Source organism: Mya arenaria, chromosome 14, assembly GCF_026914265.1.
Source record: "Mya arenaria isolate MELC-2E11 chromosome 14, ASM2691426v1".
Lineage (NCBI taxonomy): Eukaryota > Metazoa > Mollusca > Bivalvia > Myida > Myidae > Mya > Mya arenaria.
Genome location: NC_069135.1, coordinates 24,339,508 through 24,357,903, shown reverse-complemented (window position 1 = coordinate 24,357,903; position 18,396 = coordinate 24,339,508). Strand labels below are relative to the sequence as shown.

The following is an 18,396-nucleotide window of genomic DNA, read 5'->3' as shown; positions in this document are numbered from 1 at the left end:
CCAGACCGTTAAGGTACATTACGCTGCCTTGTTAACCAATAAATGTTTAGTATAATAATTGGATATGGTATTGCTTGCTGATTACGAAAATGCAACTCATGGATTGAAAATACATTACATTTAAAAGCAGCATTCTCACTGATTAACAGTTTTTACATTTTTTTAATATTTGTCTCAGAATCAGTTGATTTTGTCATCAATGTCTCAATTGAGTCAATATGAAATCTGTGATCTAATCGTTTGTCAGCAGTCTTATATCACTGGTTTCCAAAAATTTGCTCAGCCATTCGCTCATTCATAGACAAAAAAATAAGAAGGTTTTCAAAACGGTCAAAATGTGAGAGTGCAATGAATTTTAGTAATATTTTCATTTTATATTAAAAGATCTTCAACTAAAATCCGAAATAGCCTATTTTTCAATCTTTCGAGGGCAAACAATCATGTTTGTTATTATCTTTTCGGTATATCATGAAGACATTCTTTCTCTAAACATATAACCTTTCCAAATAATAACACAAAATATGGCTGTCACCAGGCATCAAAATCCACATTATTGTTCATCCAGTTTCTCGAAACATCTAAAGTCCCTCATAACAGGATCAAGCTCAGCATGCTATTTTTGATTTGGTATAAATTGTGTTATATTACGATTTTAAAGATTGTTGACTCTTTAAAGTAGATAATATTTGAGATAAATAGGATAAACTTCGTTTTGTTTCATAAAATCATATTTATATGACTAATATTGCTGAATGCAGTAAGATGCTTAAGTTGTAAGTTACGGTTAAGAATTTTCGAGAAATTGTGGCTGGATACCTTAATAAACCGAAGATGTGAAACGTCATTTAATAAATAGTCAGCCGAAGTTGTTTTTTCAAAGGTATTGTAATTGTTTATAGCGCTTTGCTGTTAATATAGAAATTACCTGCGTTTTGTACCATTGGGATGTTGGGCGGGGAATATAGGGGATATCATTAGACAGTGGGTGGTTCGCGACAGGCGGGATATTAACAGACGGAAAACTGACGTGGCCGGTTGGTTTATTATCAAATGATTTTTGGAAGCCTTGGACATTTGACACATCCCCCGGTCTAACAAAACAGAGCATACGGTTGAAAACGATGCAATTATATTGTATGAATATTTATTCTTATTGTCAGCTGTTCAAACGTAATTATAAATTTAAAGTCGAAAGGAAGAAAGATATAGCCATGTTAATTACATAGTTTATAATTAGCAATACACATGTACATTGCAAGAAATGTTCCAAGGTGCAGCACATTCCAGATCTTGCAAAGGGAATCTACAAGGACACCGACTTTAAAAGCCTGCCTGGCAAAGTTTCAGAAAACAACTTCATGACATGGAAGTAGCACGAAAGGAAAATACAGCATCATTGAAAAACACAAGGACAGCCATCCTAGATGAAATTAAGGCTATTCGGAAAAAGATGAATGAAATCCTTGATGAAATAGAAAGGATCACCATTGAAGAATTGAATTGCTTGGTAGATAAGCTCGAAGATAGGATAAAAGAAGATAGAGTAAATTTTGCTCAAATGGATGACGAATTAAAAGATTTCGTGAACTTCATTGAGGCCTCAAATAGAAGAATTAACGCATCCTCATCCTATATCGGATACAGGAAGTGGCAAGCTAAAATAAGGGAAGTGAATGAGCTCATTCCACGTAGGTATGAAATTGATACTTACGCTGTATCATTTCGGGCTAATAACGTACTGGAGGAAATGCTGTCTTCGGTACGTACTTTCGGAGAAATTGAAGAATTAACCATGGTGACCAAATTAGCATCAAGCCAACATCTCGACCCAAACCATGTCTTTAAGGAAACTGGATACAAAGAATACAACGTTGAGTACTGAAACTGAAAATTGTCTTATCTTGGGTATATGTGAGCTACCAGGTGGAGAAATTGTTTTTTCAGACTACAACAACCTTAAAGTGAAACTCCTGGACCAGGAGTACAAGGTGGTCGACCACTGTGTTGTGTCCTTTAATCCATTAGGCCTGTGTCACATTGGCGGGAATGAGGTTGTCGTTTGTACTGGCGGTGCGTTGCAGTTTATCAATATCACGAAAGGAAAGATCTTGAAAACAAAAAGGATACATTGCACACACTTCTGTACTGCTGTAACTTATCATGGGGACGTGCTTTACGTCTGCTCAGGCACCGCTCTGTACGTCTACACGAAATCTGCACAGCTGGTGAAAAAGCTGTACGAGGACAATTTGGGTGTCACTACCGTTGAGAGATGTTCGGTCAGAGGAGACGGCAAAGTTGTGTACATTACCGATCGTAAAAACACGCGAATCATTTGCATTGACAGCAGTGGCAATAAGCTGAATACATTCACTGATCCTGACATTGGAGCACCTACCGGAATACACGTGACGCCTGCTGGACACGTGTTTGTCTGCAGTTGGACCCCTAGTTTAATCCTGCAAATCGAGAAGGACGGAAAGAGGAAGTTGGCCACATTGTACGGAAATGAAGAACATTTAAGAGTACCGATGGTTTTGTTCTTCAGCAATAGAACGTCCGGTATAATCGTGGGAGGATTCATGAATTGACTTGTGCAAATTTCTTTGCAATAAAGTCAGTATTGAGTGAACAGTTTGGGGTATGACATTGTGCAGTGACGTATATAACGTATGAACGCTTTAAGGTTTCTTAGTCCGGTAATCTTAACAAGTGTTAGTGAATAAACTTACACAAACTGTACATAGTAAACAATATAAATTCGAACGTATGTTCTCTAGTGTTTTTATACTTCGTTTTATTTATCTTATAATGATTTAATAGAAATACTTTGTCTTCATGTCTTGTTAACGTGATTTTAATGGCGGCATTCATTTATCTATTACTTTATTCTGGTTGTATGCTGTACAAACTATGCTTTGTGGAACCCATGCCGGATATATATGTTCTTTTGTCTTAAACACATCTTTCATTGCAATGTCGAAATCATTTTTCTATGAATACGTGATTGTTAACATTGGAACTGTTCATATTAATTTCTTTGTATCTTTAAAATCCTGACCTGATTCCATTGTGTCTGCTATAAAAGTTTCAATGTATTCACTGCGTTCCATTTTTCAAAATAACTCTAACGTACGAATATTTATTTTTATATATTTAATTGCATTTGATATTTCACAACTGATCGATTTATTCATAGTTTTGGTGCAACAAATGTATCACTTTTAAATAATAATCATTCAATATAAGTATGGTTCAAAATATGTCAACTTTTCTCAAAGATGGGGAATTCCGCCACTATTATAAGTTTTGTTTATATGTTGCATTAAAACTTTAAAAATAATCTGACTACATGGCACAGTGGTTAAGGTGTCCGAAGCAGATACAGAGTACGTGGAATCGAATCCTGCTGCAGGCGGAATTATTGCCTCAACGTTGTATATCTAAGTTTCCTATTCCCACTTTATATTTACAAAATATAAAAAAAATCATTCCTTAAGGTATCGCCTTTGTTGGTAATAAGCTAGGGTGGAATTCATTTACTGTATAGGTTTGTTAATTTATCACACAATCCGATTCGCTTCATAAATCTTAGATCCAATTATGACACATATAAAATGACGCTACATATCAATTACGAACCGTATAGTGTATTCAAATACGAAAACTATAACAATAATAGAAATTGTACAATAGGTACTATACGTTACAGTTATATCTCAAAATATGCACAAGTCCGATTCGGGAGAAAAGCTCCTGGCACCACAGTTTGCACAATATTGAAACGAAATAGTAAACAGCATCTAGTAGAAGTGTTCTTACACGGTACCACATTCTCCGATTTTCGAAATATGTCCGTTAAATGAAATTATCAAACAAAACATAAATCAAACTCACGTTTGTTCATGAAATCATAGGGCACAGCTCCACCACGGAAGTGTCGACATCTCTTTTTCTTTGCAGCACCGTAAAGTGGTGGAGCTGGCGTTTAGAGGCCATGTATTAGAAAACATCATTACATCAAACTTGTTTGGTATGAAATTAACGTGATAAGTATGCAAGTCAGATGCACATTTTACCCAATACCAATCAGTGGGGCCGCTTTTCCCCTTCTGGCATGGAAATACTGACATGTAATGTACAAGTCTAATAATAATAATAATAATAATAATAATAATAATAATAAAAATAAAAATAATAATAATGTATTTTTTTTTTATTATTATTATTTTTTTTTTTGGGGGGGAGGCATAATTCATCAACTTGAAAACCTTTTCACAGGGGTTGGTTTCGAACTCCATATATAAATTAACTGATCGAAATCTTATACCTTGTGTTAACATTTCACTTTCGATCGCAGTTTAAGATTCTGTTCATATTAGGAAAGACATGCAAATGAAAACACATTCTTAACTTGTGATATAATTATAAGGAAATTGTATATAATAAAATGGCAGGAGTAGTTTTTCGACTTGCACTATCAATTATCCATTAATAACTCTAATGTAAGTTTTGCCTGTCATTTTCAACATAACATGCCAATGTAATATATGACTCGTAGAAGTGGCATCGATCAATCTCATAGCATGTTTAAGACTTGCTTCGACATTTAACGAAGACATCAGCCAACAGTCACATCAGTTTTATGATTAATATTCTGATAACCCCCACTGTTTTAAATTAAATTCCTTAGAAAATTCGTTTCTTTGTGAAAGTGTGTGTAGTGAGTTGTATTTCATCAAATTAGTTCCATTTTCTCATGTTTACATAACAATATACACCGTTTCATCCATTCGGTACACATAGGCCATTATCTATCGCAAACAACCTCGGATGTATATGGACGGTTTACAATGTCAGAAAGTTTAACATGTAACTACGCTGCAAGTAAATCGCGTAGTAATTGCATTAAGCAGTTAAACGTAATGACTTTACTCGAGGGAACCTTAATTATTTATGCAATTCTAGACTTCAATGGCAATCAATTTAATTTTAAGTATACAAAATACACGTTAAAACACTACAAAAGGATTATATTATTGAAGTTGTACGACTTGAACTTCTACTGATGTACCGCCATACATCCGAGGTTGTTTCGATCGAATGCGTTTCCTCAAGCAGAGTTCATTAAGGTCTTTATCTTCACAAGCATATGAAATCACATGTTAACTGTTCGTTTGAGAACATTATGCGGTCTGGGACGTTTGTGGCGGACGCTGTGACAATCTATAAGAACGAAATGAACAATCATATTTTAGAGTAGACTGATAAAATACAAACTATATTCTCAAAACCAAAATATAACCTATTCAAAATCATCTGAAGACCTTTTTAAAATCATAAATCACTTGTCTATGTTTTACGTATCATTACCACGATAAATCCTTTGAATATGAGTTAACGGACGGTTGTTTATCATAATTCCTGTTGATATTAAAACGGTGTTTGATTTCCTGTTTGAGGTGTTTAAAAACATAATATGACAAGTGATTTATGATATGCACAAAACAAAATAATGACGACAGAATTCAGAAGGAAACTTTGCAGTACATACTATGTCTAGTCCAAATAATTGTACGTTAATGGATTTTTTTTTAATTTTTTTATATGGCAAATTCTTCAGTTAGGGATTGGAAGAATCCAGTATAACACGTCTATTATTTTAGACTAATACTATGTCACGCTTCAATAACTCTTTCAAGCTGCTTATACTGGTGTAAATAGAGAACACTACGTTAGTACCGTGGATGGAGGAAGTTTATCTGGCAAGGGGGAGCAGAAGGAGATTTACCTTATTGTTTTCCTGTTGACATCGGTACACTATGTACCTTTGTTTAAATGTGCCAGATAATAGTTCTCAAAACTGTTTAATTGTTATCAATACGTTTAAATACATTAAACACATAATTTAAATACGGACAAAAAGTATGTATAAAAGTAAACAAAGGGCATTTACTAAAATATTACTAAACCAAGAGTTATTTTTTGTGTTTACTGCACATTACCGCAATGATTATATCTGTATATATGAAATTTGAAGTCAATACCTTAACGCCTTTTTTATGACCAGGAAAAAAAATAAGTATGAAAATTAACAAATAGCAATTATGATTCGTGTAATTCGCACTTCCTCTGAATGAGATATTTCTGTATATATGAAGTTTGAAGTCAATACCTCAAGACTTTTCAAGTTATGCCCCGGACAAGATTGTCTGGACATACACACACATGCGACGACCATAACTATATCACCTTCACCTTTCGGCGGGGGATGAAAATGAGGAACTGATTTTTTTAATTATTGTTAATATCATACATGAAGGAGGGCAATGATTGCGAAGAATGAACTATTTTCGGTAGTGCATTCCACTATGATAATGTACATGGAAGGATGGAATTCGACAACAACTGGGTTTTACATGAAATATTACAAAGGTTTACAAACAATCGAAAATTGTACGGGGTTGTATCGCCATCGCGGGATGGTATAAGTGTAGTGAAAAAAATGAAATATTGAAGAATAGCGTAAGTTTATGTTTTCGCCTTCTGCCTTTTAGAGATTCAGGTTCGGCTTCAATATATATATTGGAAATGGACTCGAGCAGGCTAAACTTTTTCAAGGTCCTCTTCGTCTGCTAGGGTAAGATTGTCCCAGACCACATCTGCATATTCCATCAGAGGCCGAACAAATGTTGGTTATAACACTGAAAACGTATTTGAATAATCGCATGAGGCAAATACGTTGCAAGACCTGAATATGTTCTTACAATGATAATGTGTACTAGAGTGTGTGACGTCCAGTTGTTAGTCAGTTGTTACTTAAACTTTCGCTATTTGAACGTTATCTATTAAAGATGGGTATATGATTGTGTTTGTATTAGATAGTACTTTACGTCATAATATTATAATGATAATACTTTAGCTCTTTCACGTCATTAATATTTTATCTTGAAGCACACACATCTTTGAAATTCTGTAAGACAACCAGATAACAAATATTACTGTTTGTTAAAACATTACTGTTTGTTGCCAAAGAATAAATATGATCTTCATATGATTTTATCTTCCGATCAAACTCTCGAATAATTGTTTTGAAATATATATTGTCATTTGGTTAGTACCTGTTCATAAAAGAATATATGTTTAAACCAAAACAGTATAATGAAAACTTTGTAAAATAAAGTATTAATTTACTTGTTATTGAACTTAATCGGAACCGGCATTAGTAAAAACAATATTTAAAACATGTTGAAAGATGTAACTAAATAGATACTATTTGTGTGTATTATCCCCATCATAATATTAAAATAATAAAAAAATAACTCCTTCACATCAGTTTAAAAGATAAGGGCTACATACAGCTGAAGTTTCCTTCTTACAAATTTAAATATGTCCAGTTTTGGATTGAGATCATGACCGAAAAAAATAAATATTCTCCCTCTTTAACAAACATTTATTGGGTTTAAAGTGTTGCCAATGGGTTAGGGATACTCCCACGTGAACCTATTAATAACTACTAGTCCTAAATGGTGCATTAGAGGCCTATTTTATTACTGTGTCGTCTTTTATTGATATCAAATTGAACTTAGATATTTGGAGGGGGGGGGGGGGGGCGCCCGGTACGCCCCCTCTCTGGATTCGCTATTGCATTAAACATTTCTTTTCTTTTTACGATATTATACTCAATGTCAAATTACATTAAAGGTATTTGATCACTTACTGAAAACATTTATTTCGTTATTTATGTCGTTCCTTAAAACTGCACTCTCACAGATTTACCATTTTTACAACTTCTGTATTTTTTTGTCTTGGAAAGAGCAAATTTTTGCGTAAACATCTGCAAACCAATGATCTAAGATTGCTGACTAAAGATCAGATATCAGATTTTCATATTTCCGTTCGATAATTAATGTTTTATGGCTTAAACCGTTACTAACGGTTTACGAAAATTGCATAAAACATCAATTTTTGAACTTAAATATAAAAATCTGCGATCTATTTTTTGTCAGCAGTCTTATATAATTGGTTTCCATGGATTTTCGCAAAAAAGGCTCGTTCCAAGACAAAAATTAAAAAAGTTGTCAAAACGTTCAATCTGTGAGAGTGCAGCTTTAACTAAAAAAAAATACGTTTTTAGATTACTAACAAAACACGAGAACCACGTTTTTGTATATTATTTAAGTTAGTTTTTCAATTTGAAAGCGCGCATTATTCATATAATGGAATATTTACCAACATTCCATTGTAAAAATCGAGGTAAGATACCGATTTTGTTTTGGCAAAAGTGTCCCATTCCCAGATATAACTAACAAAAGCCCCTGTATTCACAAAAAAGCTACATTTTGTAACCAGACATAAAACAGCATCAATCATTGTTCGGATGCATAAAAGTTGTTTTTACAAACGTTTTGATACCGTGCAGATCATGGATAACCGTACATGTTAAACACTTGCTAAATTACTCGATTTTTAAAGATCTTAGAAATAGTACCTACCAAGTATACGATTTGTACACATAAGACATTTTGAGAATTTACAGTCCATACATACGTCATCCAATGTCGAAATGTATCTAAACTGACGTGAATCTATCAACATTTAGAATACAACCTATGCCCCGCAGTGCCCGGTGAAAGCGGTGGTTTTGTCTTCGCTTTAAATTTAGCTGGGAAAGGATCTTACCTAGGGTCCCTGGGGTGCGGGAGCATTTGGCGGGGATTTTACCTCTGTTCGTCCCCGCAAGACGGGGATTTTAGCCGGAGTTGGCTGGACCGTAAGTCAAAGTCCCCGCTATTCCCCTGACCTGGGGGTCGTGGTTACAATTGACTGGTGTATTACATTTCTAGCCAATGCAATTGCAGATAGGCAATTATTAAGTACTATACTTAATTATAAAGAATTTCTGTCCGCCTGCTGTCACTCATCCGATACACACTCCCTGCGTCAGGTTTTGCGTTGTCAATGTATCAGCCAATGAGGTTGTATTCTAAGTCAGTTAGATGAAATAAAGTAATACCTTAATGATAAAGAAGAACTCGTTTGCCACGCTCACTCCGCCCATTCGTAATAATTAAGAATTTACTTCATGTCATTTTATTATTACATAGTGAGCCCATTATGTTGTAAACGATAATATTTATAACTTTTATTTATACATGAACGTGGACAAACATAATTAAAATTTGAACCAGACGCAGAATATATGAATATGCCACAAACAAACTTAAATAAATCAAATTATTTATTTACATGTGAACTTAATTTGGCTAGCAAGAATAGGTCCATGCAATAATAATACACATCACACAAATACATACTTTGTATTGCAACTGTTGTAGATATATATATACGTAATCTAGCTTGCTGTTTTTCTCTTTATTTTTGATAAGTTATCTGAAAAAGTCAAACAATATGAAATTATGTGTGTAACACCAGCGGATCTAAGATATATATAGACTATGATGGTATTACCTCCCATTTCTTTATGGATCGATTAAGTCATGTGACATATTTGGTACAATTTACTTCCTTGTTGATACGAGGCGTTGTCAAAACACGAAGTACATGTAAGTTTTCACAAAATGTAAATTTAAAACAAAACATGGCTTCAAAGTTTGAATCATCTATTCAAAGAGATGGTGATTTCATCTATGACTTTACATGTTCCCCATGTGAGGAAAACGGACTTAACACGGAAGCTCAACATTTTTGCAAAGAATGTTCGAAATATTACTGCAACAAATGTGCACCGGTTCACAATACATTATACAACAGGCACACGGTTTTTGGGCGCAAGGACCTGGACAACTGGGCAGGTTCAACGACGACGATTACAAATGCTGTAGAGATATGCGAGAGACATCCCGGCAAGTCATTGGAACTAGTTTGTGATGACCATGATCAACTTTGCTGTCACGTGTGCATCGCTGTTGACCACAGGTAAATGTAAAGGTTTCGTTCATTGTATGTACACGGTTGCATCAATTTGTTATCATACTGGAAACACTGTCCTTGTTCACTAGCAGATCGTGCGGAGGAGGGGGGGAGCAGGAGACACCCGGCACGCGGTGTGGGGGGGGGGAGCAGGAGACACCCGGCACGCGCCCGTCCAAAATCGTTCAAGTTTACTTTTTATTTCAATACGGGATGATAAAAGTAATAAAATACGCCCAAAATGCACTATTTTGGACTAAAACTTGCCAAAGAAAATTGAGGGAGCATTATGATGACTTGTACCCCAGACCCATAATATAGATTATGATGACTTGTTACCCCAGGCCCCTGTGGTAGATTATGAAACCTTGTTACCCCAGACCCCTAATGTAGATTTTGATGCCTTGTTACCCCAGACCCCTAAGGTAGATAATGATGCCTTGATACCCCTGGCCCATAAGGTAGATTATGATGCCTTGTTACCCCAGACCCCTAATGTAGATTATGGTGCCTTGTTACCCCAAGCTCCTAAGGTACATTATGATGTCTTATCACCCCAGGCCCATAAGGTACATTATGATGCCTTATTACCCCAAGCTCCTAAGGTACATTATGATGCCTTATTACCCCAGGCCCCTAAGGTACATTATAATGCCTTATTACCCCAAGCCCCTAAGGTACATTATGATGCCTTATTACCCCAGGCCCCTAAGGTACATTATGATGCCTTATTACCCCAGGCCCCTAAGGTACATTATGATGCCTTATTACCCCAGGCCCATAAGTTACATTATAATGCCTTATTACCCCAGACCCTTTAGGTACATTATGATGCCTTATTACCCCAGGCCCCTAAGGTACATTATAATGCCTTATTACCCCAGGCCCCTAAGGTACATTATAATGCCTTATTTCCCCAGACCCTTTAGGTACATTATGATGCCTTATTACCCCAGGCCCCTAAGGTACATTATGATGCCTTATTGCCCCAAGCTCCTAAGGTACATTATGATGCCTTATTACCCCAAGCTCCTAAGGTACATTATGATGCCTTATTACCCCAAGCTCCTAAGGTACATTATAATGCCTTATTACCCCAAGCTCCTAAGGTACATTATGACGCCTTATTACCCCAAGCTCCTAAGGTACATTATGACGCCTTATTACCCCAAGCCCCTAAAGTACATTATGATGCCTTATTACCCCAAGCTCCTAAGGTACATTATAATGCCTTATTACCCCAAGCTCCTAAAGTACATTATAATGCCTTATTACCCCAAGCCCCTAAGGTACATTATGATGCCTTATTACCCCAAGCTCCTAATGTACATTATGATGCCTTATTACCCCAAGCTCCTAAGGTACATTATGATGCCTTATTACCCCAGGCCCCTAAGGTACATTATAATGCCTTATTACCCCAAGCTCCTAATGTACATTATGATGCCTTATTACCCCAAGCTCCTAAGGTACATTATGATGCCTTATTACCCCAGGCCCCTAAGGTACATTATAATGCCTTATTACCCCAAGCCCCTAAGGTACATTATGATGCCTTATTACCCCAGGCTCCTAAGGTACATTATAATGCCTTATTACCCCAAGCTTCTAAGGTACATTATAATGCCTTATTGGCCCAAGCTCCTAAGGTAAATTATGATGCCTTATTACCCCAAGCTCCTAAGGTACATTATAATGCCTTATTACCCCAAGCTCCTAAGGTACATTATGATGCCTTATTACCCCAGGCCCCTAAGGTACATTATGATGCCTTATTACCCCAGGCTCCTAAGGTACACTATAATGCCTTATTACCCCAAGCTCCTAAGGTACATTATAATGCCTTATTACCCCAAGCTCCTAAGGTACACTATAATGCCTTATTACCCCAAGCTCCTAAGGTACACTATAATGCCTTATTACCCCAAGCTCCTAAGGTACATTATAATGCCTTATTACCCCAGGCTCCTAAGGTACATTATAATGCCTTATTACCCCAGGCTCCTAAGGTACATTATGAAGCCTCATTATCCCAAGCTCCTAAGGTACACTATAATGCCTTATTACCCCAAGCTCCTAAGGTACACCATAATGCCTTATTACCCCAAGCTCCTAAGGTAAATTATGATGCCTTATTACCCCAGGCCCCTAATGTACATAATAATGCCTTATTACCCCAGGCTCCTAAGGTACATTATAATGCCTTATTACCCCAAGCTCCTAAGGTACATTATGATGCCTTATTACCCCAGGCCCATAAGGTACATTATAATGCCTTATTACCCCAAGCTCCTAAGGTACACTATAATGCCTTATTACCCCAAGCTCCTAAGGTACACTATAATGCCTTATTACCCCAAGCTCCTAAGGTAAATTATGATGCCTTATTACCCCAGGCCCCTAATGTACATTATAATGCCTTATTACCCCAGGCTCCTAAGGTACATTATAATGCCTTATTACCCCAAGCTCCTAAGGTAAATTATAATGCCTTATTACCCCAAGCTCCTAAGGTACATTATAATGCCTTATTGCCCCAAGCTCCTAAGGTACATTATGATGCCTTATTACCCCAGGCCCCTAAGGTACATTATAATGCCTTATTACCCCAAGCTCCTAAGGTACATTATGATGCCTTATTACCCCAGGCCCCTAAGGTACATTATAATGCCTTATTACCCCAAGCTCCTAAGGTACATTATGATGCCTTATTACCCCAGGCTCCTAAGGTAAATTATGATGCCTTATTACCCCAAGCTCCTAAGGTAAATTATAATGCCTTATTACCCCAAGCTCCTAAGGTACATTATAATGCCTTATTACACCAAGCTCCTAAGGTACATTGTAATGCCTTATTACCACAAGCTCCTAAGGTACATTATAATGCCTTATTACCCCAGGCCCCAAGGTACATTATGATGCCTTATTACCCCAAGCTCCTAAGGTACATTATAATGCCTTATTGCCCTAAGCTCCTAAGGTACATTATGATGCCTTATTACCCCAAGCTCCTAAGGTACATTATGATGCCTTATTACCCCAAGCTCCTAAGGTACATTATGATGCCTTATTACCCCAAGCTCCTAAGGTACATTATAATGCCTTATTATCCCAAGCTCCTAAGGTACATTATAATGTCTTATTACCCCAAGCTCCTAAGGTACATTATGATGCCTTATTACCATAAGAAATTTTTCAAAACGGTCAAAATGTGAGAGTGCAGCTTTAAAGTAAAATGTTCATGTTAGATAAATAATCTTCAACTAAAATCCGAAATAGCCTATTTTTCAATCTTTCGAGGCCAAACAATCGTGTAGGTAATAATCGTTTCGGTATATTATGAAGATATTCTTTCTCTAAACATATAACCTTTTCAAATAATAACACATAATATGGCTGTCACCAGGCATCAAAATCCAAATAATTGTTCATCCAATTTCTCGAAACATCGTAAGTCCCTCATAACAGGATCAAGCTCAGCATGCTATTTTTGATTTGGTATAAATTGTGTTATATTACGATTTTAAAGATTGTTGACTCTTTAAAGTAGATAATATTTGAGATAAATAGGATAAATTTCGTTTTGTTTCATAAAATCATATTTACATGACTAATATTGCTGATTACAGTAAGATACTTAAGTTGTAAGTTACGGTTAAGAATTTTCGAGAAATTGGGGTTGGATACCTTAATAAACCGAAGATGTGAAACGTCATTTAATAAATAGTCAGCCGAAGTTGTTTTTTCAAAGGTATTGTAATTGTTTATAGCGCTTTGCTGTTAATATAGAAATTACCTGCGTTTTGTACCATTGGGATGTTGGGCGGGGCATATAGGGGATATCATTAGACAGTGGGCGTTTCGCGACAGGCGGGATATTAAAAGACGGAAAACTGACGTGGCCGGTTGGTTTATTATCAAATGATTTTTGAAAGCCTTGGACATTTGACACATCCCTCGGTGTAACAAAACAGAGCATACGGTTGAAAACGATGCAATGATATTGTATGAATATGTATTCTTAATGTCAGCTGTTCAAACGTAATTATACATTTAAAGTCGAAAGGAAGAAAGATATAGCCATGTTTATTAAATAGTTCATAATTAGCAATGCACATGTACATGTACATGTTTATTGCAGGAAATGTTCCAAGGTGCAGCACATTCCAGATCTTGCAAAGGGAATCTACATGGACGCCGACTTTAAAAGCCTGCCTGGCAAAGTTTCAGAACTTAGAAAACAACTTCATGACATGGAAGAAGCAAGAAAGAGAAATACAGCATCATTGAAAACCACAAGGACGGCCATCCTAGTTGAAATTAGGGCTATTCGGAAAAAGATGAATGAAATCCTAGATGAAATAGAACGGATCACCATTGAAGAATTGAACTGCTTGGTAGATAAGCTCGAAGATAGGATAAAAGAAAATGGAGTAAATTGTGCTCGAATGGATGACGAATTAATGGATTTCTTGAACTTCATTGAGGCCTCAAATAGAAGAAATAACGAACCCTCATCATATATCGGATTCAGGAAGTGCCAAAATAAAATAAGGGAAGTGAATGGGCTCATTCCACGTAGTTATGAAATTGATACATACGCTGTATCATTTCGGGCTAATAACGTACTGGAGGAAATTCTGTCGTCGGTTAGTTCTTTCGGAGAAATTGAAGAATTAACCATGACGACCAAATTAGCATCAAGCCAACATCTCGACCCAAACCATGTCTTTAAGGAAACTGGATATAAAGAATTCAACGTGGCGTTGAGTACTGACACTAAAGATTGTTTTATCTGGGGTATATGTGAGCTACCAGGTGGAGAAATTGTTTGTTCAGACTACAACAACCTTAAAGTGAAACTCCTAGACCAGGCGTACAAGGTGGTCGACCACTGTGATGTACCCGATAATCCATTTGGCGTGTGTCACATTGGAAGGAATGACGTTGTCATTTGTACTGGCGGTGCGTTGCAGTTTATCAATATCACGAAAGGAAAGATCGTGAAAACAAAAAGGATAAATTGCACACACTTCTGTACTGCTGTAGCTTATCATGGGGACGTGCTTTACGTCTGCTCGGGCACCGCTCTGTACGTCTACACGTCTGCACTGTTGGTGAAAAAGCTGTACGAGGACAAAAGCTGTACGGGTCGTTTGACCGTTGAGAGATGTTCGTTCAGAGGAGACGGCAACGTTGTGTACATCACCGATCGTGAGAACGCCCGAATCATTTGCCTTGACAGAAGTGGCAATAAGCTGAATACTTTCACTGACCCTGCCATGAGTTCACCTACCGGAATACACGTGACGCCTGCTGGACACGTGTTTGTCTGCAGCCAGACAGATAATCTAATCCTGCAAATCGACAAGGACGGAAATAGGAAGTTGGCCACATTGCACGTAAAGAAAGAAAATTTAACATCACCGCGGGCTTTGTTATTCAGCAGCAGAACGTCCGGTCTAATTGTGGGAGGATACAGTAATTCACTTCTGAAAATTTCTTTGCAAAAAAGTCAGTATTGAGTGAACATTTTGGGGTACGACATTGTGCAGGGATGTATATAACGTATGAACGCCTTAAGGTTTCTTAGTCCTGTAAAGCTGGACAAGTGTTAGTTAATAAACTTACACAAACTGTACATAGTAAACAATATAAATTCGAAATTATGTTATCTAGGGTTTATATACTTTGTTTTATTTCTCTTATAATGAGTTAATAGAAACACTTTATCCACATTTTATTCTCCATGTCTTGTTAGCGTATTTTTATGGCGGCAATCATTTAACTATTGCGTTATCGTGATTGTATGCTGTACAGACTATGTTTTCTGCAGCACATGCCGGATATATGTTATTTTGCCTTTATACTATATTTCTTATCATGATAACGAAATAATGTGTTTTAGTAATAATTTATTACTTTTAATACGTGATTGTAAATATTAGAACTGTTGAAATTGTTAGCTTGGTATCTTTAAAAACCTAACCTGATTCACATGGTTCATGCTATAATAGTTTCAATGTATCCACTGCGTTCCATACACATAATAACTCGTACGTGTATACGAATATATATATATGTATATTAACATATTTAATTGCATTTGATTTCACAATCGATCGATAGTCTTTATCGTTGTGGTGCAACAACTATGTCAATTTTCAGTAAAAAACATAAACTTTAAGTATGGTTTAAAATATGGCAACATTTCTCACAGCGGATAAATTCCTCCACTTTTATGAACTATGTATATATGTTTTATACAAAAAACATAAAACATTTTCTGACTACAATGGCGCAGTGGTGAAGGTGTACGAAGCAGATGTAGAGTAGCCGGAATCGAATCCTGCTGCCGGTGGATTTATTGCATACATGTATTATTTTTATGTTTCATCTTTATTTTTACAAAATGCATTTCATTTTATAAGATATCGCCTTTGTGGGTTTTTCACGGTAATGCGCACGAATCATTCGTGTTTATACACGCCACCTGGCGATATGATAGGTGTCTTCAATTTCTCAACATTGGGAATTGGCGTTATTGACAATATTTAAGAGAACAAATGTTCATTAAGATTACTATAGTTCTTCCGCAGACTTACATGAGCGACACTTAAATCACATCCACTCTCATAGTAACAAGAGCAGTCACAGACAGCCATATCCCCTGCCGAATTGAGTACAGAAATTACGCCATTCGACAAAGGATATCAATGAACAAAGCGCAATAACTCACAGAAAGTGCACCCATAGTTATGGTTCTAATTCACTGTATTTCTCCTCGATACGATCTATCTGTATGTGAAGTTTGAAGTCAATACGGTAATGACTTTTCAAGTAATGCTCCGGACAAAAAATAACTATGAAAATAAACAAAATGAAATAACAAATAAAACTGCAGCAAGAGTCATGGTTCCAGTGCACTGCACTTCTCCTTAGTGAGATATATCTGTGTAACATGTTTGAAGTCAATTCCTCAACGACTTTTCGTGTAATGCGCCATACAAAAACTAAGTATGATTATCAACAAAGGGCAATTACTAAAAAAAACTAAGCACTTAGAGTTACAGTTCCTATACACTGCACTTTTCCGAAACGAGATATTTGATTATGAAGTTTGAAGGCAATACCACAAATACAAAGTTGTGCTCCGAAAAAAAAATATATAAAAGTTAACAAATGGCAATAACAATAACTACACCGAGTGTTATTTTTTGTGTTTACTGCACATTTTCGCAAGGAGATATATCTTATCTGTATATGAAGTTTGAAGTCAATACCTAACTACTTTTTTATGCTCAGGAAAAAATAAGTATGCAAGTTAAGGGCAATTATAAAAAAAAGGTTCGTGAAATCCGTTTGAAGTCAATACTTTAAAGACTTTTTAAGTTATGCTCCGGACAATAAGATTTCCCAAAGAGAATGTGACGCCCAGTCGTTAGTGAGTTGTTATTTATACGCCTTTTGAACGTTATCTATAAAGATGCTATATGTGTTTGTATTAGATAGTATTCTTCATCATAATATTATAATGATAATACTTTAGCTCTTTAAGGTCATTAATATTTTATCTTGAAGCAAACACATCTTTGAAATTCTGTAAGACAACCAGATAACAAACATTACTGTTTGTTTTAACATTACTGTTTGTTGCCAAAGAATAAATATGATCTTCATCTGGTTTTATCTTCCGATCAAACTCTCGAATAATTGATATGAAATATATATTTTCATTTTGTTAGTACCTGTTCATAAAAGAATATATGTTTGAACCAAAACAGTAGACTGAACAACTTTGTAAAATAAAGCATTAATTTACATGTTATTGAACTTAATCGGAACCGGTAATAGTAAAAACAATATTTAAAACATGCTGAAAGATGTAATTATATAGATACTTTTTGTGTGTATTATCCCCATCATAATATTAAAATAATAAAAAATAACTCTTTCACGTCAGCTTAAAAGAAAAGGGCTACATACAGCTGAAGTTTCCTTCTTTTGAATATGAATATGTCCAGTTTTGGATTGAGATCATGACCAAAATAAATGTTCCCTCTTTAACAAACATTTATTCGGTTTAAAGTGTTGCCAGTGCGTTTGGGGTACTCCCCCATGAACATTTTAATAACTTCTAGTCCGAAATGGTGCATTCTAGGCCTATTTTAATACTGTACCGTCTTTTATTGAAATCGAATGGAACTTGGATATTGGGAGGGGGGGGGGGGGGTTCGCCGGGTCCGCACCCTCCCTGGATTCGCTATTGCATTAAACATTTCATTTCTTTTCTTTTTACTTAGACCAGTTAAAAACTTCGAACGAAGAATTGTGCGATATTATACTAAATGTCATATTACATTTAAGGCCTTCTATCACTTACTGAAAACATTTATATATGTTGCTCCTCAAAAAGTTATGTTTTTATATTACTAACATTACACGAGAACCATGTTTTTGTAT

The 18,396-nt window shown here is 35.9% G+C and overlaps 1 protein-coding gene across 1 annotated transcript; it reads left to right on the top strand.

Moving 5' to 3' along the window:
• Positions 1-9,553: 9,553 nt before the first annotated feature.
• On the top strand, positions 9,554-15,641 carry LOC128218297 (uncharacterized). The gene is made up of 3 exons (XM_052925943.1): positions 9,554-9,566; positions 9,775-9,939; positions 14,075-15,641. Coding segments are annotated over exons 1-3 (1,551 nt in total). The 5' UTR covers positions 9,554-9,564; the 3' UTR covers positions 15,459-15,641.
• The last annotated feature ends 2,755 nt before the right edge of the window (positions 15,642-18,396 follow it).

Bases quoted from the DNA above. Each gene is read 5' to 3' on its own strand.
- LOC128218297 (XM_052925943.1), top strand. The intron at 9,940-14,074 runs GTAAATGTAAAG...TGTTTATTGCAG, and splicing joins TGCATCGCTGTTGACCACAG to GAAATGTTCCAAGGTGCAGC.